Source organism: Melanerpes formicivorus, unplaced genomic scaffold (assembly GCF_026170545.1).
Source record: "Melanerpes formicivorus ecotype bairdi unplaced genomic scaffold, bMelFor1.0.p_v2 SCAF_31, whole genome shotgun sequence".
NCBI classification, from domain to species: domain Eukaryota; kingdom Metazoa; phylum Chordata; class Aves; order Piciformes; family Picidae; genus Melanerpes; species Melanerpes formicivorus.
This window is the reverse complement of record NW_027142383.1, coordinates 3676090-3698355: the sequence shown is the minus strand read 5'-3', so window position 1 is coordinate 3698355 and position 22266 is coordinate 3676090. Positions and strand designations below refer to the sequence as shown.

General features: G+C 46.5%; 1 protein-coding gene across 3 annotated transcripts in view; it reads left to right on the top strand.

The window, feature by feature from the left end:
* Positions 1-22266, top strand: part of ZNF131 (zinc finger protein 131) — a 79968-nt gene that overhangs the window by 24110 nt on the left and 33592 nt on the right. The window contains exons 1-3 of one of the 3 annotated variants that reach the window (XM_068155396.1): positions 2695-3119; positions 10038-10176; positions 20491-20592. In XM_068155396.1, coding sequence (XP_068011497.1) covers positions 2994-3119; positions 10038-10176; positions 20491-20592 — 367 coding nt within the window. In that variant the 5' untranslated portion in view covers positions 2695-2993. Of the gene's footprint in view, positions 1-2694; positions 3120-10037; positions 10177-20490; positions 20593-22266 lie in introns of those variants that run through there. The other 2 variants (XM_068155397.1, XM_068155398.1) reach the window with 2 other exon arrangements.

The following is a 22266-nucleotide window of genomic DNA, read 5'->3' as shown; positions in this document are numbered from 1 at the left end:
GTCTTTTTTTTTTTAATAGCTATTCTGTGTTAGTAATCTTTATGATTTTTCAATGTGTAATATTTGTTTTTAATATTTTGTTTTTATTGTTGCTCTTCTTTTTTATTACTATTCTGTTATTTAGTACTCTATGTTTTGTATCCAGAGTTTTTGTGCTTTTGTTATATATTTCTATGGGTTTTTTTGTTTACCTTTTTTTTTTTACATTTTTTTTGTATTTTTTTTTCTAGTCTATGTCTAAGAAGGAAATATAAAGACATTACCTTAGCTAAGGAATACTTTTTTTTAAATGAATACCTATTTACTACAAGTCTTAACTATATTACATGGAGCTCCTTTGAAATGCCATGGCACACAACTAAGAAGGTTCGAACCAAAAGAAATCTTACAATATGAACTCATTACTAAGTACTTACACCTTACTACAATTACTATGTACTAGGTATCTGTAAAAACCAAATGCTCACCATTCATTATGCTTACCAGGAAAACTTAGCAAATATCTAAATAACAAATCTCTTAAGGACATTGCAATCAGAAATTAAGAAATTATCACTGTAACTTTAAATCAGAGCAGAGCTTTGGTTGGCAAGAGTAGTACTAGAAAATCCTCCCTTTTCTGGGGGTGGGGGTAGGGGTGGGTGGCTAGCAAGGTGTGCTCTAGTTGCTATTGTTTCTGTATTAGGGTCTTAACGACTTGCAGCCTATCGTGTCTGAACGACCATTGTTCCACCCATACTGGATTATGTGTTTTCCATTTTAATTTGTGGGTTGGTTGCTGACTAGTAGCCACTATAAAGAAGGAACAGTAACAAGTTTTGCTCCTAGTTGACTTAAGGCATATCAGCCCAATAGAGCAACTGGAAGGGTTAACATGTATGGTCTTACAGTGATTGATTTGCTGTAGTTAAAAGCTAATTGCACTGGCTCTTTGCTAACCCAGGTTGTTTGGATACCTTTTAAACACGACTTCAACATTTGCCATGAGCAATGACTAGTGACCATTCCGTTTATGACTAGGTATAATGATGACATTGTCTCCAGTATCCATAATAATTGAAAATTGTATAATTTGTCCACCAGGGTGTCTGACAGATATAATCTGTTCCAGTTTTCCCTTTTGGATTTTTAGGGCTAATAAGGTATTAGGCATATCGGTGGAACCCGAGCCTTCTTGCCCTTGGATTCTGTTAGAAGTTTTAGGCACTCGGGACTGAGATGGTATTAGCTAAGCAATTTCTGTCCCAACAAGAGTGCTAACAGGAGAGGCAATGGTATAGAGCATAATTTTCATAGCCCAGTCATAATCAGAATGTATTGAACCAGGAATTATAAGAATGCCCTGTCTAAAAGTAGACATCTGCCAATTAACAGAGCACAGGGTCTGTGACCCAAAGGACCATGCCAGTTAAACTCGACAACGCTTTGTGGATTCAAAAGGAGATATGCGGCTGTTGTCAGGTCCGCTGTGCGCTGCCAGAGGGGGCTGGGGGAGGGGGGGGGGAAGGGGGGGCGGGGCGCGGTCCAAGGACCCTGGTTTGGTGTCGTCGTGCGGGGTACATTCACGCTGCAGGAGCAGCTTCTGCGACAATCTCGAGTAAAATGATTAGATTTGTGACCCTTTCGAGTCTGTCCAACAGTCAGACACTTTAAGGTACCTAGGTTTCTCAGAGGCACGATGATTTCAGGACTGCTTCTATGGCCGTGGCTAGATACATTGCTGCTTGTCGATGCCTTCATTCGTTGTGGCCCTGCAGTCATGAGGCAGTGGCACCTGTTGATAAAATGCTGAGAACCTATTTAGTTTCTTCATTAGCATTGTCAAATGCCAAAATATCCACATTTCTACCTTCATATTGTGAGTCAGGTCTGAATTAGTATTGAATGCCGTATGTAAGGGATGGTATTGACAAAGAAACCAAGTGTCCCTGTTAGACCCTGCTCAGTAATAAGAAACACAGGATCAGAGTTATTGTCCTGGATGGTGGACCACCCTTTGATCACTATATCCTGACTTAATTGCAAAACCTTCTCAGGAAGCTGCAATTGCTGATGAGATCTGGCAAAGATCTCGCCCCAATGAGATGGCTAATGGTGACACCTCGTAGAGTCTGCTGGCTGCCGGGGCATGGCTTCTCAGGCATTTGCAAGTGAATTGTCAGTTAATTGAGGAGTTGCTAGGGCTAAGACGGTGTGACTTTCAAGTCTGCTTGCTGCTGAAACTCAGACAGCACTGTCTTAAGATGTAACTTTTTTGTTGCAATCAGAATACCATCCATAGTCTTATAGATGTCACAAGTCAATGTCACAATGAGTCTGTTTAAGTGGGAAGAGAGTGCCTTCGGGCTACCCGTTGATATCGGTGGGTGGAGTCTGCCTTAATCGATGACTCAGTAGATGCAGACTTTGTTAAGTCCTCCGAGTGTGAGCAAATTGTAAAGAAAACGATCCTTCAAATGAATAATAATCAGGTCCCAATTTGTGGGGACTGGGAGTTGGGAGGCCAGGTTGTAAGGCACCCATCTCCTCCATGATCGCTCTCAGACCTCGTAATAAACACCATTTGCTGACATACGTGTGTCAAAAGGGATTAACAAATGTGTTGAAAACAACTGATTGATTACAGCAGTTGTGTATCCTGACTGTAGCCCATAGGTAGCTATGGCTTGTTTAGCTTCTGTTAAAGAACATTAGTCAGTTCAGATTACCATAGTCATTGTTAACCTTCTCCATCTGTGACTACATTTCCCACAATACCTTTCCACCAGCTCAGCGGGACAGTTCCGTGTCCCTCCCACCTCCCGATCGCCCCATCGGGACTCAATTGAAATCTCCGTCCGAGGCTATACTCTGATGATAATGACTGGAATGTAGGGGGCTGGGGGGGTGTAGCCGGTGAAACTGCCGGGAGGAAGGGGCTGCTGGGGCTGTTCCTGCCGCTACCGTGGGGGTGGCTGTTGCCGGGGCCGCTGTTGTCGGCGGTGCGTCAGTCGATGCCGCTTAATCGGAGCCGCCGGTACTCGCGGGGACCATGGGGGGTCGCGGGAGGCGTCGCCAGGAGAACTGCCAGAGTGTGGGGCGCCGTTGAGGTGGGCGCTGCCGGGCTGAGGGCTGCCGGGGTGAGCACTGCCGGGCTGAGCGCTGCCGGGGTGGTGTGGGCCACCATCGGGGCGGCCGGGGCTCGCGACGGGGCGGGGGTGCAAAAATGCCGTGATCGCGAGCCTGCAAGCGCTCCAGGAGTTCTAGGGCAGAGTTCGCACTGTCCGGCTTCCAAGCCCAAGCCATCGCTGGCGGTATCAGGAAGATGTTGATGAAGGGGATCGAAAACGCCGAGCCGCAGGTTTCGCCGCTTTTTTTTTTTTTTTTTTTTTTTTTTTTTAATGGGCTTCTCCGCTGGGCGCGGGCGGCTGTGGCGGTGTCTTAATAAACACGGTGTGCTGGCCAAGATGGCGGAGGTGCCGTCTTCTTTGTCTAATTCTTAATGCGTAGCGACCTCCATTTTGATTTCGCGCGCTTTATCAGTTCGATCAGGATTCGCTTCTGCCGCTATTGACGTGGCAGGAGCAGATTTTTCCATGCAAAAGGACGGTAATAGAGAGCCGCGATTCGTGTAGAAGGAGTAGCGGGCAATTGAAATTGAGGAGGATGCTGACGGAGCGGCAGACGATGTGCAAGGAGAGACGGGGGGGGGGCGGAGGGCGGGGAGTGCCTTCCCAGTCTCTCTTTCTCGTCTCGGTTAGAACCAAACGCCGCAGCAGCTGAACCAGGAGTAGCCTCCTCTGCTTTTTTCGATTGCAATGTCCGTGACGATCCGTCACATGGTGCTATAGCGAAAAGCTGCTTTTTTAAGCATTTAGCACCTCATCCCACAGCTGGGCTGCAATTTCGTCCCATGCTTTGGAAGTAAAAGCTTAATTGCCGTGGGGATGACTCTGGGCACAGGCTAATAGCCCTTTTACGATCCCAGAATTGCCAGTAATACCTCTCATGAAGAGGAGAGGTGGAAGGCGTTTAGCACAGCCTCTTCTGTGGTGGCGTGCTTCCCCTTGCCTCTCCCCGGTCGCTCACCGGGCCAGGGTGAGATTCACTTCCTTTGTGAGCGCGCGCTGCTAATTTTCCAGCACCGGGGCAGTGCTGTCGGACCGGCTTTCCGTATCGCTCGGACGTGCCTCTGTGCTGAGTCGATCAGTATGGTACTCCGATGATCCCTTGTCCATGAGTTCAGGTTTATTCGTGCGCCAGATGTAGACGACGGAGATTGGGAATCAATACGGCTGACCAATGTGATCGAGTATTGTTCCTTTATTGTTCCAGTGTTGCAGGCCGATGGTGCAGGCCTGAGGTGCAGGCCTATGGAGCAGGCCTGTAGTGCAAGTATAGCACTGTAAAGTGTAGAAGAAACAGGAGACAGGAAAGGCAGAAGAAGTGCATAGCAAGGCAACTGCTACAACTTATATAAACTCGGAGAGCCTTGTTGGCACAGCTCCATTGGTTCCCTATGAGTGACCACACATTGCACTATTACAGATTATTGGTCCAACTACTAATGACACAACGAGGTTGTTGATGCAGGTGCATGTCCTGTTGTCCCAAGATAACTGTCCATGTTTATAGCTACCAGTGTCTTGTTTTAGTTACATGCTGCAGGCACAGCACTGTTTTGCTCCACTGCTAGCTGATTCTGCATTTATGGCCTACCACCATGTCAGGCTCTAGGCCTGCACTGCCAGATTGCTCACACTGCTTGTTGCTGGCATTGCCACAAAGTACCTCAGCCTTTTCCTCATCACTTGTGACTATATCACCATTTTCCTTTCTGAGGGGGCCCACACCTTCCCTAGTCTTCTTCTTCCCATCAATATACAGTGCAGACGGTGCTGGAACCTGGCACTTGAGATGCAGGGTAGAGGGGACGACTCCTGCATTAGGTGTGAGCAGATCGACTGTCTGCTTAGCCTGGTGGCCGGACTGAAGGACAAGGTTGCTAGATTTAGAGATGTATGCAATTGCAGAAGGGTGACGAACCTGAGTAACCAGGCTCTGCAGGCCCCCACAGCAGAGGCCACTTATCCAAAAAGCAGAGGGGAATGGATGCAGGTTCCTCTCAAAAGATGCAAGGTTAAACCTCCTTGCCCCCCCTCACCCCCTCCACTGCCCTTGGAAAACAAGTACGGAGCATTGGAGGTTGAGGGTGAGGTGATTTTGATATTGGAGGACACACCATCTGGGGTTTTCCCTGTGGCAAAACAGCCTAAGGTTAAACAGCCTAAGGTTAAACGGCCTTCCCCCGGCATCAGGACTTGCTCCCTTAAAAAAAAGAGGAGGGTAATTGTTATTGGCGATTCCCTCCTGAGGGGAACAGAGGGCCCCATATGTCGGCCAGACCCTACTCACAGGGAGGTTTGTTGCCTTCCAGTAGCCATGGTTGGAGATGTTACCAGAAGACTGCCTGGTATGGTGCAGCCCTCTGACTATTATCCCTTGATAGTTATTCAGTTAGGGAATGATGATGTTGCAACCAGAACTCCCAGGGCTATCAAAGATGACTTCAGGGCCCTGGGAGATCTGGTTGAGGGATCAGGTGCACAAATAATTTTTTCATCTATACCCTTAGTTGCAGGTGGGAATACCATAAGGAACAGGTCAGCAGCTGAAGTCAACAAGTGCCTTAGAGGCTGGTGCAGGCAAAAGAATTTTGGGTTTTTCGATCTTGAAAAACTTTCTGCTGCACCAGGCCAGCTGGCAACAGATGGAGCACATCTGTCCCAGAGGAGGGGTAAGATCAGAGTGTACGAGAATGGCCTATCCCTCAAAGGGAAAAAGATTCTGGGGAGGGAATTGGCAGGTCTCATAGATAGGGCTTTACACTAGTTTTGAAGGGGGAAGGGGCTGAAACCAGTCCCCCCAGGCTAGGGTCTGGGGGTGATAAGCCAGAGCCAGAGGTGAAACCAGCAGCCTGGCTGAAGTGCATGTACACTAATGCACGAAGCATGGTCAACAAACAAGAGGAGCTGGAAGCCTTGCTGCAGAAGGAAAGTTATGATGTAGTTGCCATGACAGAGATGTGGTGGGACGACTCACATGACTGGAGCACTGCAATTGATGGCTACAGGCTCTTCAGGAGAGACAGGCAAGGAAGAAGGGGTGGAGGGGTGGCCCTGTACATCAGGGAGGCACTAGATGCCATTGAGACGGAGATTAGGGACGATCGGGTTGAGTGCCTGTGGGTGAGAATTAGAGGGAAGGCCAACAGGGCTGACATCCTGGTTGGAGTCTGTTATAGACCACCCAACCAGGAGGAGGATGTTGATGAGTCATTCTATAGGCAGCTTAAGGCTGTCTCAAGATCGCCTGACCTTGTTCTCATGGGTGACTTCAACTTGCCTGATATCTGCTGGGATCTTAACATAGCAGAGAAGAGGCAATCTAGGAGGTTCTTAGAATGCATGGAGGACAGCTTCTTATCCCAGGTGCTGCGAGAGCCTACCAGGGGTAAGGCTATGCTTGACCTCCTCTTCACCAATAGGGAAGGGTTGGTGGGTGATGTGGTGGTTGGAGGGTGCTTAGGGGCCAGTGACCACGAGATAATTGAATTCTCATTATCTGGTCAAGCTAAGAGGGGTAGCAAGAAGACCTCCACTCCGGATTTCCGGAGGGCAGACTTCAGGTTACTCAAGGAACTAATTCAGAGGGTTCCTTGGGATAAAGCCCTTAAAAACAAAAAGTTCCAGGAGAGCTGGTCCTACTTCAAGGATCAGGTGACCCGCCTGCTGGATGTGGGGAGGCCTGTGGATGTAGTCTACCTGGACCTCAGCAAGGCCTTTGACACCATCCCCCATAGCAAACTGCTGGCCAAGCTGTCAGCCCATGGCTTGGACGGGAGCACACTGCGATGGGTTAGGAACTGGCTGGGGGGCCGAGCCCAGAGAGTGGTGGTGAATGGTGCCACATCCAGCTGGCGGCCAGTCACTAGTGGTGTGCCCCAAGGATCACTGCTGGGCCCTGTGCTCTTTAACATCTCTATGGATGATCTGGATGAGGGCATTGAGTCCATCATCAGTAAATTTGCTGACGACACCAAGCTGGGGGCAGGAGTTGATCTGCTGCAGGGTAGAGAGGCTCTGCAGAGGGACCTCGACAGGCTGGACAGATGGGCAGAATCCAACGGCATGAGATTTAATACATCCAAGTGCCGGGTTCTGCACATTGGCCACAACAACCCCATGCAGTGCTACAGGCTGGGGTCAGAGTGGCTGGAGAGCAGCCAGGCAGAGAGGGACCTAGGGGTACTGGTCGATGGCAGGCTGAACATGAGCCTGCAGTGTGCCCAGGCAGCCAAGAGGGCCAATGGCATCCTGGCCTGCATCAGGAACGGTGTGGCCAGCAGGAGCAGGGAGGTCATTCTGCCCCTGTATACTGCACTGGTTAGGCCGCACCTCGAGTACTGTGTCCAGTTCTGGGCCCCTCAGTTTAGGAAGGATGTTGACTTGCTGGAACGAGTCCAGAGAAGAGCAACAAAGTTGGTGAGGGATTTGGAACAGAAGCCCTATGAGGAAAGACTGAGGGAGCTGGGGTTGCTCAGCCTGGAGAAGAGGAGACTCAGGGGTGACCTTATCACTCTCTACAACTTCCTGAAGGGAGGTTGTAGACAGGCGGATGATGGTCTCTTCTCCCAGGCACCCAGTACCAGAACAAGAGGACACAGTCTCAGGCTGCACCAGGGGAGGTTCAGGTTGGATGTTAGGAAGAAGTTCTATACAGAAAGAGTGATTGTGCTATGGAATGGGTTGCCCGGGGAGGTGGTGGAGTTGCCGTCATGGGAGGTGTTCAGGAGGAGACTTGATGGGGTACTTGGTGCCATGGGTTAGCTGTTTGGGTGGGTTGGATTGGTTGATGGGTTGGACACGATGACCTTGAAGGTCTCTTCCAACCCGGTTTGGTTTATTCTAAATAAAGTATTTATTCTAAATAATGTTTATTCTAAATAAAGTTTATTCTAGGACCTGGGGTTCCTGGTGGATAACAAGATTAGTATGAGTTTGCTGCTGCTGCAGTAAAGAAAGCCAACAGGATGCTGGCTTGCATCAACAAGGACATCACCAGTAGAGACAAAGACTCAGTGCTTGTCAGGCCACACTTGGAATACTGTGTTCAGTTTTGGTCCCCACTGTACAAAAAAAGATGTGGACAGGCTGGAGAGGGTCCAGAGAAGGGCCACAAAGATGATCCAAGGACTGGAAGCCTGCCATATGAGGAAAGGCTGAGAGAACTGGGTTTGTTCAGCCTTGAGAAAAGAAGCCTTAGGGGAGACCTTTTCACCATGTTCCAGTATTTAAAGGGTGGCTGCTACTCTTTACAAGGAGTCATATAGAAAAGATAAGGAGTAATGCATACATGTTACTCCTGAGAAGATTCCAATTAGACACAAGTGTGGTGGTGAGAGTAAGTTCAGTTCTTCCCCCACACACAAAGAAACCACAGCTAAGTCAGTCAGAGGAGCAGAAATGGATAAGAGCTATATTTACAAGCAGGATGAAATGCAGATGGATATATACACAATATACAGTATTTACAATATATACAGAAATATACAGCAAAGAACGTAATACAGAACAAAGCTCCCTCCTCCAGCCAGGAGGGTCCCCCCCCCTCGTACCCCCCTCTCTCCCCCTACCTCCCTTTTTTCCCAAGAAGGGTTAGACAGTGAGAAAAGGTAATTATTAAGGAGGAAATTCTGTTTGCTCAAAGCATATGCAAGAATTAGTTTCTTATCTGTTAGTTCAAAGTCAACTCCATCCAGCAGAGCTATTGCTCAGAGAGAGAGACTGAAACAGACAGGCTGAAAAAGACAGACAGAACTGACTGAGACTCAAACTGAACTAAAATTTTAAGTTGCATTCTACCAATCTACCAATGAAATTAATTTATAATATCTTGTTTTCATTATTTCACCAAAACATTCAGCCAGAGTTTTCCAGCAACTGTCCCTTTCTTAAAGGCACCGCCTAAAACGGTCACACACAAGGAAAATTTTTCACAATGAGAACAACCAGATACTGGAATAATCTCCCCAGGGAACTGGTGGTATGTGAGCTGGCACAGGCAAGATGCAGGAACAACCGCAAAGCCACAGATAAAATGCAAAGAGTAGATATTCTCATTACTTCATGAACAGAGGGATCTCCACAGCAACATTCAGATGGAGGTATACAAACAAGGACACAGGCATTGTGGAGCTCAGTCCTTGATAGAGAGCAAAAACCCTTTCAAACATTCTGCTTTCTCCTGTATATCAAGGATTCTTGCAGGCATAGTTTTCCACTGTGCTTAGATCTTCCCCACAGCAGGGTAGGAATCTCAAGCATGTTCAATAAGCTGCCTCCAACCCCTTCACAGACCTATATTATCTAAACATAGATGTTTTATGTACTTCTCAAGCACACAAACTAAGCAACAATTAGTATATGTGGGTTTTAATACCCCAGGTGCAAGTCATTTCAGTGTGTTTACAACCTTCCTCACCATTTTTCCATTATTTTCCTACAGGTGGATTCCCCAACATTGGACACTTCTAAGATTCAGCTGGACAGGGTGTTGGGTCATCTTGTCTAGACCATGCTTTTTCCAAGAAAGGTTGGACCAGATGATCCTTGAGGTCCCTTCCAACCTGGTATTCTATGATTATGCTGCTGAGGTGGTATAGAATAGTTAGTTATGGAGATGTTACATCCCTGCAGTATTTGCTTTGAAGGAGGTGGGTCCCTGCTGAATCTGCAGAATAAAGAAATGCACTTACACACATTGACTGTTTTTTTCCATATGTATGAATAAGGCCACACTTCACTTCATGAACTCTAACATTTACCTGCCAGCTAAAATTGGGTAAACCTGTTACCAAGACACTGTGGTATTTCTATTGGGTTTATAGTCCCTGAAAAGTGCTAGTTAGTGTGTGTACTAACCTGACTGCACGTATGCTGACTGTACATGTTACTGAGTAGTACAATATTCTTAGTGTCCTACCACATCTTTTGCAGAGTAGTCCTTTTGCTACGGAATCTGAGAAAATGATGGAATGTATCCAGGAATTCCCTGAACACTATAAAGTTATTTTGGATAGACTGAATGAACAACGTGAGCAGGACCAGTTTACGGATATCACTCTAATTGTCGATGGTATGTGCAAGCCTGAGAAGCAGTTGGTATACAGAGAATTCTGAAAGCTGTGGTGGGAAGCTGTTGAGTTTATCATGCTGTCAAATTGGGTTGCTAACAAATTCTTGGTTCTGTATTAGTGTGTGAATTGCTTGCAGAGTTTAATTTAAAATCTTGGGCTGAACAGAGTCTCCAGCAGTGATTAATAATTTTGCTTCTGCTTTTCACAGTATCACAGTATCACAGTATCACCAAGGTTGGAAGAGACCTCGAGGAGCATCGAGTCCAACCTGTCACCACAGACCCATGACTAGACCATGGCACCAAGTGCCACGTCCAATTTCCTCTTGAACGCCTCGAGGGATGGTGACTCCACCACCTCCCCGGGCAGCCCATTCCAATGGCTAATGACTCTCTCGGTGAAGAACTTTCTCCTCACCTCGAGCCTAAACTTCCCCTGGCGCAGCGTGATACTGTGTCCCCTTGTTCTGGTGCTGGTTGCCTGGGAGAAGAGACCAACCCCTTCCCGGCTACAACCACCTTTCAGGTAGTTGTAGAGGGCAATGAGGTCACCCCTGAGCCTCCTCTTCTCCAGGCTAAACAATCCCAGCTCCCTCAGCCTCTCCTCATAGGGCTTGTGTTCAAGGCCTCTCACCAGCCTTGTTTCCCTTCTCTGGACACGTTCAAGTGTCTCGGTGTCCTTCTTAAACTGAGGGGCCCAGAACTGGACATAGTACTCAAGGTGCGGCCTAACCAAAGCAGAGTACAGGGGCACAGGGACCTCCCTACTCCTGCTGGCCACACTGTTCCTAATACAGGCCAGGATGCCATTGGCCTTCTTGGCCACCTGGGCACACTGCTGGCTCATGTTTAGGCAGCTGTGGATCAGCACCCCCAGGTCCCTCTCCATTTGGCAGCTCTCCAGCCACTCTGACCCCTGCCTGTAGCTCTGCATGGGGTTGCCATGGCCAAAGTGCAGCACCCGGCACTTGGACTTGTTGAATGACATCCCATTGGACTCTGCCCATCTGTCTAGCCTGTCAAGGTCCCTCTGCAGAGCCTCTCTACTCTCTAACTGACTAACATCTGCCCTTAACTTGGTGTCATCTGCAAATTTGCTGATGACTGACTCAATCCCCTCATCCAGATCATCGATGAAGATGTTGAAGAGGATGGGGCCCAGCACTGATCCCTGGGGGACGCCACTGGTGACGGGGCACCAGCTGGATGGGGCACCATTCACCACCACTCTCTGGGCATGGCCCTCTCAGCCAGTTCCTAACCCATTGCAGTGTGCTCCCATCCCAGCACCCATAGGCTGACAGCTTGGCCAGGAGTTTGCTATGGGGGACAGTGTCAAAGGCCTTGCTGAAGTCCAGGTAGACTACATCCACAGGCCTCCCCACATCCACCAGGCGGGTCACCTGATCATAGAAGGAGATCCGGTTGGTCAGGCAGGACCTACCCTTCCTAAATCCATGCTGGCTGGGCCTGATCCCTTGGCCATCCTGTCAGTGCTGTGTGATTGCACTCAAGATGACCTGTTCCATAATCTTGCCTGGCACTGAGGTCAGGCTGATAGGCCTGTAATTCCCTGACTTTCAAACAAAACAAAATTCCAAACAAAGGGCTAAATGTTTTCAGGTAGAAGCCCACTTTGAAACAGTTGTATATGTTTAACATGTTGTCTATGGATTTCCAAAACATTGTAAAAATATATATCTTTCCCTAACTTGAGCTGACTGTTTACATGCAGTGAACTTATACAAATATTGATTGATTGTTTCGTTTGGGTTTTTTTAAAGAAAATCCAAAAAAGACCCCAAAAATCCCTGTGGTAGGGTTGGAAGGGTAAGGCCAAAAAGCCTCCTCCCTCCCCCCTGTAAGGTAAAGGGAAAGAAAATTGAAGGGAAAGGAAAAAAAACCTCACAGCTGAATTAGCAAAGCAGTGGAGCTGTGTATTTACAAAGCAATGTAGGATATGCAGGGGAATATATACAAATTTACAATATTTACAATATATAAAAAGATATAAAACAAAGTAACACAGAAATGAGAGTTCCCCCCTCTGCTGAGGGGGTTCCCCACCTCTGCTCTCCCCCTCTCTCCCCTTTTTCCCAGAGCAGGTTAGAAAAGAGAGAGAAAAGAAAAAAAAATTATAAGCAGTTGTGTGTTAATTGGAAAGCAGTTAATACAGGCCTTGGTAGCTTATCAGTTTCAAGGCCAAAGCCTTGGCCGAAAGCCCAGCACAGAGAGCTGCTGCTTGGCAGAGGAGCAGAAGAAGGACTGAAGATAAAGTGCCGGAATGCCCAGTATACCCTCCTGCACTCCCAGTTCAGAAGGTGCTTCCTCCCACTTCACCAATGAAATTAGTTTAGATCCTTCTTTTCGTTTATCAACTTCCGTCCACCATATTCCCTTTCTTAAGGGGGCAACATCAAACGGTCACAGTCCACCCCTTCTAAACAATTTCATTGACCGTTCATACTGTCCATCCAATTCAAAACGACATTTACAGTTCGTGAGTAAAGTTCATAGTCCATTCCGGCTATGCTTAGATGTAGATGATTCTAAAGTCCAAGGAAATCAGAAAATGAGAAAAATGGAAAACAGTTAATTTCTTCGCCAATGAAGCGAAGAAAAGGGAAACAGGGAATCTCAGGGTCTCTTAGTTGAGTCAGGGCTCTCGGGGATATCAGGGTTCGTGCACCGTAGATTCTACGTTGATTCTTCCTCTGGACACAATGTAGCTGTACAGCAGTTCAAAATTAACCTCTTTCAGCTAAACTTAAATTTCTTTGTGGAATACACTGAATTTCACCATTCTCTTGCATTACCCAATAAGTGTGACCCGGGCCTTCAGCTGAAACCACCCCTCGGACAGGTTTAGCCTCTCCTGAGGGTGAAAATACCCAAACAGTTTTACCTAACAGGTTCCTTTCTCTAACAACAGGAACTCTATCACCTTCTACTTTCCGTAGCAAATCTGAATGTGCAGGCCCAACTCGGTTCACTGAACCTCTACTATTTACCAGCCAGGTTGCCTGTCCTAAATGTTTTTCCCAGTTTTTCAAAGATCCACCCCCCATGGCTTTAAGAGTGGTCTTCAACAAACCGTTGTAGCGTTCAATCTTCCCTGAAGCTGGTGCATAGTAGGGAATATGGAATATCCACTCAATACCATGCTCTTTTGCCCAGTTCTTTACAAGGTTGTTCTTGAAATGAGTTCCGTTGTCTGACTCAATCCTCTCTGGAGTTCCATGTCTCCACAGGATTTGTCTCTCCAGACCGAGAATGGTGTTGCGTGCAGTTGCATGTGGAACTGGATAAGTTTCCAACCATCCAGTGTTTGCCTCTACCATAGTAAGCACGTCTTGCTTACCAGAACGAGAACGTGGTAGAGTGATGTAGTCAATCTGCCAAGCTTCACCATACTTGTACTTGGACCATCTGTCACCATACCACAAGGGCTTAAGTCGTTTTGCCTGCTTAATAGCAGCACAAATGTCACAGTCATGGATGACTTGTGTGATAGCATCCATGGAAATGTCTATGGATCTGTCACGAGCCCATTGGTATGTTGCATCTCTGCCTTGATGTCCTGATGAATCATGAGCCCACCGAGCTAAAAATACCACACCTCGGTGTTTCCAGTCGAGATCAAGATTAGAGTCCATGTCTACTTGAGAAACTCTTGCAGCTAGATCTGCCTGATGGTTGTGTTGCCGTTCCTCAGTAGCTTTGCCCTTAGGAATGTGAGCATCAATGTGTCTCACTTTCACTGGAATTCTCTCGATTCGATCAGCAATGTCCTGCCACAGGTTGGCTGCCCAAATGGGTTTTTCTTTCCTCTGCCAGCCACTCTTCTTCCAGTTCTTTAGCCAACCCCATAGAGCATTGGCTACCATCCATGAGTCGGTGTGGAGATAAAGCTTTGGCCATCTCTCACGTTCAGACACGTCGAGAGCTAGCTGGACAGCTTTTACCTCTGCTAACTGACTGGATTCTCCTTCTCCATCCTTTGCCTCTGCAACTCGGCGTGTTGGACTCCACACTGCAGACTTCCACCTTCGCTTGTTTCCAACAAGACGACAGGAACCGTCTGTGAACAAAGCATATTTCTTTTCATCATCAGAAAGGTCATTGTAAGGAGGAGCTTCCTCAGCACAAGTTACTTACTCCTCTGGAGGTTTAGCACAGTTGATACCTTCAGGCCAACTTGAGATCACCTCCACTAGACCAGGTCTTTCAAGATTTCCCATTCGAGCTCTCTGTGTTATCAGAGCCATCCACTTAGACCATGTTGAGTCTGTGGCATGATGTGGTGTGGAGCCTTTGCCTTTGAACATCTAATTCAAAACTGGTAATCTGGGAGCTAAGAGAAGTTGTGATTCAGTTCCAATCACTTCAGAAGATGCTTGTACTCCTTCATAGGCTGCTAAAATTTCTTTCTCTGTTGGAGTATAGTTAGCCTCTGAACCTCTGTAACCTCGACTCCAGAAACCAAGAGGTCGTCCACGTGTCTTACCTGGAGCTTTTTGCCACAAGCACCAGGTTGGACCATTGTCACTTGCAGCCGTGTACAAAATGTTCTTAATGTCTGGACCATCTCGGACAGGTCCCAGACCCATTGCTTGAACTACCTCTTGCTTTATCTGGTCAAAGGCTGCTTGTTGTTCAGGTCCCCAGTGGAAATTGTTTCTCTTTCGAGTCACATCATTCGGAGGTTTCACAATCTGACTGTATCCAGGAATGTGCAGTCTCCAAAATCTCAATATCCCCAAGAAATGTAAGGTCTCTTGCTTGTTTGTGGGATTTGCCATGGTAGAGACTCTATTTACTACATCCACTGGAATGTGTCGACGGCCATCCTGCCACCGCACTCCCAGAAATTGAATCTCTGTGGTAGGTCCTTTCACCTTGTCTCGCTTGATGGCAAAACCTGCATTCAGAAGAATGTCAATGATTTTGTTACCTTTCTCGAAGACTTCCTCAGCAGTTTTACCCCAGACGATGATATCATCGATGAACTGGATGTGTTCTGGAGCACCGCCTTTCTCCAGAGCATCGTGGATCACTGCATGACAGATGCTTGAGCTGTGGATCCAGCCCATTGGCAATCTGTTGAAAGTGTACTGGATTCCTCTCCAGGTGAAAGCAAACTGAGGCCTGCATTCCTCTGCTATGGGAATAGAGAAAAATGCATTAGCAATGTCTATGGTAGCATACCATTTGGCCTCTTTGGATTCCAGCTCATACTGGAGTTCCATCATGTCTGGTACTGCTGCACTCATAGGTGGTGTCACTTCATTCAGGGCTTGGTAGTCCACTGTCAGACGCCAGTCTCCATTCTGCTTCCGCACAGGCCACACTGGACTGTTGAAAGGTGAATGAGTTTTGCTGACGACTTTCTGACTCTCCAACTGACGAATCAGATTCTGAATGGGCAACAAAGAGTCACGGTTGGTTCTGTATTGACTGTGATGCACAGTCTGAGAAGCAACCGGCAATTTAGTGTCCTGTATCTTATGTTGTCCCACACCTGCAGATTCATCAGCAAGTTCAGGTCTAGCAGACAGCTTCAATTTTTGTCCATCAGTTTCTATTGAAGCTACTCCAAAAGCCCATTTGTAACCTCTAGGGTCTTTGAAACGCCCTTCTCTCAGAAAATCAATTCCCAAAATACAAGGTGCATCAGGTCCGGTCACAACTGTATGCTTCCTCCATTGTTTACCAGTTAAACTTATATTAACCTCTGCCTTACTTAACTCTTGAGATCCACCAGTGACTCCCAGAATAGTTATAGACTCTGATCCCTGATAATTTGATGGCATTATGGTGCACTGAGCTCCTGTGTCAACCAAGGCCCTGTACTTCCGAAATTGTGAAGTGCCAGGCCACTGGATGTACACATCCCAATAGATTCTATTATCTCTGTTATCCTTCTTCTCCCCCTGGCAGGAGGCAGGGCACCCCTAGTTATGGGGATCATGCACACAGGTGCATTGCACATAGTGTGCAGTGTTATAACTTTGCATGTTATAACTGGAGTCACTGTTGGAGCTACTAGGGTATTTCTGGGGAACTGTGGAAGTAACAGCTACCCTTCTGGTATTGCTACCTCGGGTTCTGCGACTTTGCAATTCCCTCAGTCTCCTGAAAAGATTAGAAGTTGGTTGGCCATCCCACCGGTTCATGTTCTCACCAAACTGATCACGCAGAGTTATCCAAATAGTTCTACGTGATTGCCTTGGTGGTCTATTTTGATTTGATCTATTTTGGAATGACCTCCTTGGAGGACGTGTATTCCTCACAGATGAAACTTGTATCCACCTGGAGGAAGAATTGAAATTATCCTTCTGTGCCAATTGGTATATGGAATCTTTCAGATCCTTCATGCAACTCTCAGTTTTCCCAGACAGAGTTTCAATGGCTGAAACCAAAGAAACACGTGTCATGCTATCCTCCAATTGTCTCATTTGATCACTGAATTGGCCAACCATGGGAGAAGCTCCACCATAATTTCTTGACACAATTCTGCTTGCCAGAATGTTTGCATAATTAGAAGGAGCAAGTTTGATGATCTTCTCAGCAAGACCAATACCCACAGGAATGTCATCAGGATTCAGAGTTTCATGTTCACCATAGAGTAGCTCTCTAACAGCAAATTCTCTCAGGCGCTTAATTCCCTCATCTATGGTAGTCCAGGGTTTAGGATTCCATGGAAGATCATCTCGGGAAGGGTATCTCAGGGCAACTGCCATTAAAAGGCGTATCCACAGATTAACCTTACCGAGAGCCCTGCCTAGATGTCTATCTATTCCATTATCCCTCGAGAGAGTTCCTAACTGAGCTGCTGACTTGTCTCCAACCGTTTGAGCTGGAGCACCTGTATCATAACACCTACTAAGCCAAGCTAGAACTGGCTCCTTATCTGCCCTGGTGAAATCTTTACGGACATTTCGCAATTCCTCACGCAGTGAGGAACACTCTAAAATATCATCTTCTTCCTCCTCTCCCTGAACTTTTTGTCCAGATAATCCTGCTGTCATTTTCTCAAGGATCTCTTTAAGCTGAGAACCACCTTTGCCAGCTCCTTTCCTAACTTCATCTCTATCCTGCTTTGATCTCACTAGGTTAGCTAGATCTTTAAAACAAACCTTCTCTTCCTCCTCAGCAGGATTTCTTAGAGTAGAGGGCCCCTCACCAGGATCAGTCTCCAGCTCTTCTTCTCCTTCTTTGGCCTTTGCACCTCTAGTCTTTAAAACAGTCACCTTAACTGGAGCTGTGTTTGAATTTACAGCCACCTTAATAGAAGCTGAGAGGTCCTGAGATAAATCATCTGCTGGGGCAGTGACTTCCGGTCCCACTGAGAGAGTGGGCGGAAGTGACGTTGCTCCGTTAATGGCCGACGGAGAAGAAGAAGGAGGAGAAGGAGTAGGAGAAGGAGTAGGCGCCATGTTGATACCAGCCGCCGCCCTTGGCAGCTTGCCAGAATCAGCAGCAAAGTCATTTTGAGCTGATTTACCAATTAACTTTTTAGCCCTCTTTTTAACTGACAGAGATTCTGCGCACTCCTCATCACTAGATGACTCTGTAACTGATCCAGAGCCATGGCGTTTTCTTTTTGATCTAGGTTTAATAACAAAACAAGCTCTGGACACCTTTCTCTCTCGCCGCAAAGGAATCAGCAGATACACGATAATTATCTCCAGCAGCAGAATTATACACATGAAATAAATCGCCTTTGGTTCCCAGGTATCACCTAAAGTTACTCTCTCCTCAGGCGGAATCCTAAAACCCTTTATCTCAATTGGGAGAGTGGTGGAGGTAACATTTCTGTATCTCGCTGGCCATAATAAATCAATACATTTTCCATACCATAATCTAACTCTATACATAACCCACAGATAAATTGTCTGCACCAAATGTTTACCCAGGTAATCCAAAATCAAACCCAAACAATATCTGTAAACCAGAGCCCCAAAAATTGAAAAGAATAATCGCTCCACAAACCACAACACCTTCATGTTTGCTAATTCAGCTAGAAAACACTAAATCAATCAAGTAATAAATTAAACTAATTATCTGCCGCACGTTGGGTAAGCCAAGAAAAAAAAAATGTGGTAGGGTTGGAAGGGTAAGGCCAAAAAGCCTCCTCCCTCCCCCCTGTAAAGTAAAGGGAAAGAAAATTGAAGGGAAAGGGAAAAAAAACTCACACCTGAATTAGCAAAGCAGTGGAGCTGTTTATTTACAAAGCAATGTAGGATATGCAGGGGAATATATACAAATTTACAATATTTACAATATATACAAAGATATACAATAGAGTAGCACAGAAATGAGAGTTCCCCCTCTGCTGAGGGGGGCTCCCCACCTCTGCTTCCCCCTCTCTCCCCTTTTCCCCAGAGCAGGTTAGAAAAGAGAGAGAAAAGAAGAAAAAATTATAAGCAGTTGTGTGTTAATTGGAAAGCAGTTAATACAGGCCTTGGTAGCTTATCAGTTTCAAGGCCAAAGCCTTGGCCGAAAGCCCAGCACAGAGAACTGCTGCTTGGTGGAGGAGCGGAAGAAGGACTGAAGATAAAGTGCCGGAATGCCCAGTATACCCTCCTGCACTCCCAGTTCAGAAGGTGCTTCCTCCCACTCTACCAATGAAATTAGTTTAGATCCTTCTTTTTGTTTATCAACTTCCATCCACCATATTCCCTTTCTTAAGGGGACAACGTCAAACGGTCACAGTCCCCAAACTCATCTTGCAATAAGATTACCTTCTTACTTCTCTGGTATCTGCCTGCTATTTTGATATATATTTAAACCAGGGTAGAGCTATTCTCTCTCTTTTACATTTTCCTTTTTCTGTGTGCTCTAAAGACACAAGTATTAGTTTAAAAGGAAGATGGAGTTATAAGTGTTTATTTTTTCATTAGAAAATCATAGAATCAGTAAGATTGGGAAATACCTCAGAGATCATTGAGTCCAACATGTCACCCAACACCTCATGACTAACTAAGCCATGGCTTCAACTGCCATGTCCAGTCCTCTCTTGAACACCTCCAGTGATGGTGACTCCACCACCTCCCTGGGCAGGACATTCCAATGGCCAACAACTCTTTATGTAATGAACTTTCTCCTCACCTCAAGCCTAAACTTCCCCTGGCACAGGTTGAGACTGTGTCCTCTTGTTCTGGTGCTGGTTGCCTGGGAGAAGAGACCAACCCCTACCTGTCTACAACCTCCCTTCAGGTAGTTGTAGAGAGCAATAAGGTCTCCTTTGAGCCTTCTCTTCTCCAGGCTAAACAACCCCAGCTCCCTTAGCCTCTCCTCATAGGGATTGTGCTCGAGACCTCTCACCAGCCTCATTGCCCTTGTCTGGACACGTTCAAGCGTCTCAGTATCCTCCTTAAATTGAGGTAGTGTCTGATTGATCGCCTAAGATCGCTTCTTATCCCAAACATGTCTTAGAATGTATGAGCTCTTCAAGGAAGGTAGGCAGTGTCTCATTGGATGGACCTAGCTAATGGAGTACCACCTGATCCTTAAAAGGATAGCAAGAACTCACTTGAAGGAAAAGCGTCTTGCAGAGTCTGGATTAGAGACAATTACACAAATTTAGAAAAAAATTACCCTTCTGGAATCGAAGTAGTTTCACTGGCAACACTTGCACAAAATTTATCCTGAATGTTTTTTCCTGCTCTAGTATTACTGAATCCACATGTTGAGCTCAAAATTGGATTGTTTGGGTTTTTTGTTTTGTTTTTTTTTGTGTGTGTAACTATGTAGTTCTAATCCATGTTGCTTCTCTTACCTCTATTCCATGGAGCATTATGAACGTTCATGCCTACACCAGGGAGAAGCCAACACAATGATGGGAAATAGTCTAAAAAACAGGAGGAACAGAGCAGACCTACTTCTGTTCTGTGGGAGTCTTTATGCTGACAGACGTAATGATAAAATGCATCTGTATGTAAGAACACAAATCCAAACAGAGCCTGGATAAAACCTGAGAGCTGAGCCCAAGGCATGCAGGAAAAAGTTTGCACAGGAGCTTCCCATAACATAAATATCCAAAAAGTTAAATACTCTGGAGTGAGTCCTCCAGCTGATTGAGTTGCAGAGCTTCAGCAAGGTCAGTGATGTCAGCAAGCGCCTGCATGAGAGGGGACAGGCTAGCTGAAGTAGTATCCCATGTTACAAAGAGACATACTAAGCGACTATATGCTGCTGGAATAGATTTGTAGACTGGGTGGTTCTGCAGCTGTTCTCTGCATCTGTACTTATTCTGCACTATGAGTACGGAAGGTGTTATCCTAAGCCAATTTTTTTCCCTCTTTGTAGGTCACCATTTCAAAGCTCATAAGGCTGTTCTTGCTGCCTGTAGCCAGTTTTTCTACAAATTCTTCCAAGATTTCACCCAGGAGCCCTTGGTGGAGATTGAAGGTAGCCCGATTCATGTAAATAGAAATCTTCAGAGTTGTGTGCCCAAGCTCAAAATGAATGTAGTAGCCTTGGTATGGGTTTAAATGCATGTTTGGTCATATTGATTAGTTTTCTATATCTCAGCTCTTGAGTTGTTCTGAGGTAACATCATGGTTTAACCCTGGCCAGCCACTAGGCAGCCAGGCTCATTCATTCCCTACCAGTGGGATGGGGAGAGAATCTGAAGGGTAAAAGTGAGAAAGAAACTCATGGTTTGAGATTAAAAGAGTTTAAATATTAAAAACAAATGGTTTATTATTGTTATTATTATTGTAATGGTAAGGAAAAGAGAAAAAAATAACAGAGAAATTAAAAAAAAAGAAAGAAAAGCAATACAGATGAAAACATTTGCCTGTCGCCAACTGACTGATGCCCAGCCAGTCCCTGAGCAATGACCCTTTGGCTCACCTCCACACCTGTCCCCCAGTTTTATTGCTGAGCATGATGTCATATGACATGGAATATGCCTTTGGTCAGTTGGGGTCAACTGTTCCAGCTGTGTCCCCTCTCAAATTCTTCTGCACCTCTCACCTACTCACTGACAGGGCAGCATGAGGAGCAAAAAAGCCCCTGACTCTGTGTAAGCACTGCTTAGCAATACAGGGATGTATTAGTTATTGCTAACACTATTTCAGCACAAATTCAAAACAGCCCCATGCAAGCTACCATGAAGAACTTAACTCTGCCTCAGACAAAACCAATACAGGTAGTTGTTGTCAGTGGAAGAAACTAATCCTGAAGAAAAATTAAAAATAAAAAGATAGAATAGAATAGAATAGACCAGGTTGGAGGAGACCTTCAATATCATGTCCAACCTATCAACTAATCCAACCCACCTAAACAACTAAACCATGGCACCAAGCACCCTGTCAAGTCTCCTCCTGAACACCTCCAATGATGCTGAATCCACCACCTCCCCGGGCAGCCCATTCCAATGGGCAATCACTCTCTCTGTATAGAACTTCTTCCTAACATCCAGCCTAAACCTCCCCTGGCGCAGCCTGAGACTGTGTCCTCTTGTTCTGGTTCTGGCTGCCTGGGAGAAGAGACCAACATCTCCCTGTCTACAACTTCCCTTCTACAACCTCCCTTCAGGTAGTTGTAGAGAGCAATAAGGTCACCCCTGAGTCTCCTCCAGGCTAAGCAACCCCAGCTCCCTCAGTCTTTCCTCATAGGGCTTGTGTTCCAAACCCTTCACCAACCTTGTTGCCCTTCTCTGCACTCGTTCCAGCAAGTCAACATCCTTCCTAAACTGAGGAGCCCAGAACTGGACACAGTACTCGAGGTGTGGCCTAACCAGTGCAGTGTACAGGGGCAGAATGACCTCCCTGCTCCTGCTGGCCATACTGTTCCTGATGCAGGCCAGGATGCCATTGGCCCTCCTGGCTGCCTGGACACACTGCTGGCTCATGTTCAGCCAGCTGTCAATCAGCACCCCCAGGTCCCTCTCTGCCTGGCCGCTCTCCAGCCACTCTGATCCCAGCCTGTAGCACTGCATGGGGTTGTTGTGGCCAATGTGCAGAACCTGGCACTTGGATGTGTTAAATCTCATGCCGTTGGATTCTGCCCATCTGTCCAGCCTGTCGAGGTCCCTCTGCAGAGACTCTCTACCCTCCAGCAGATCAACACTTGCCC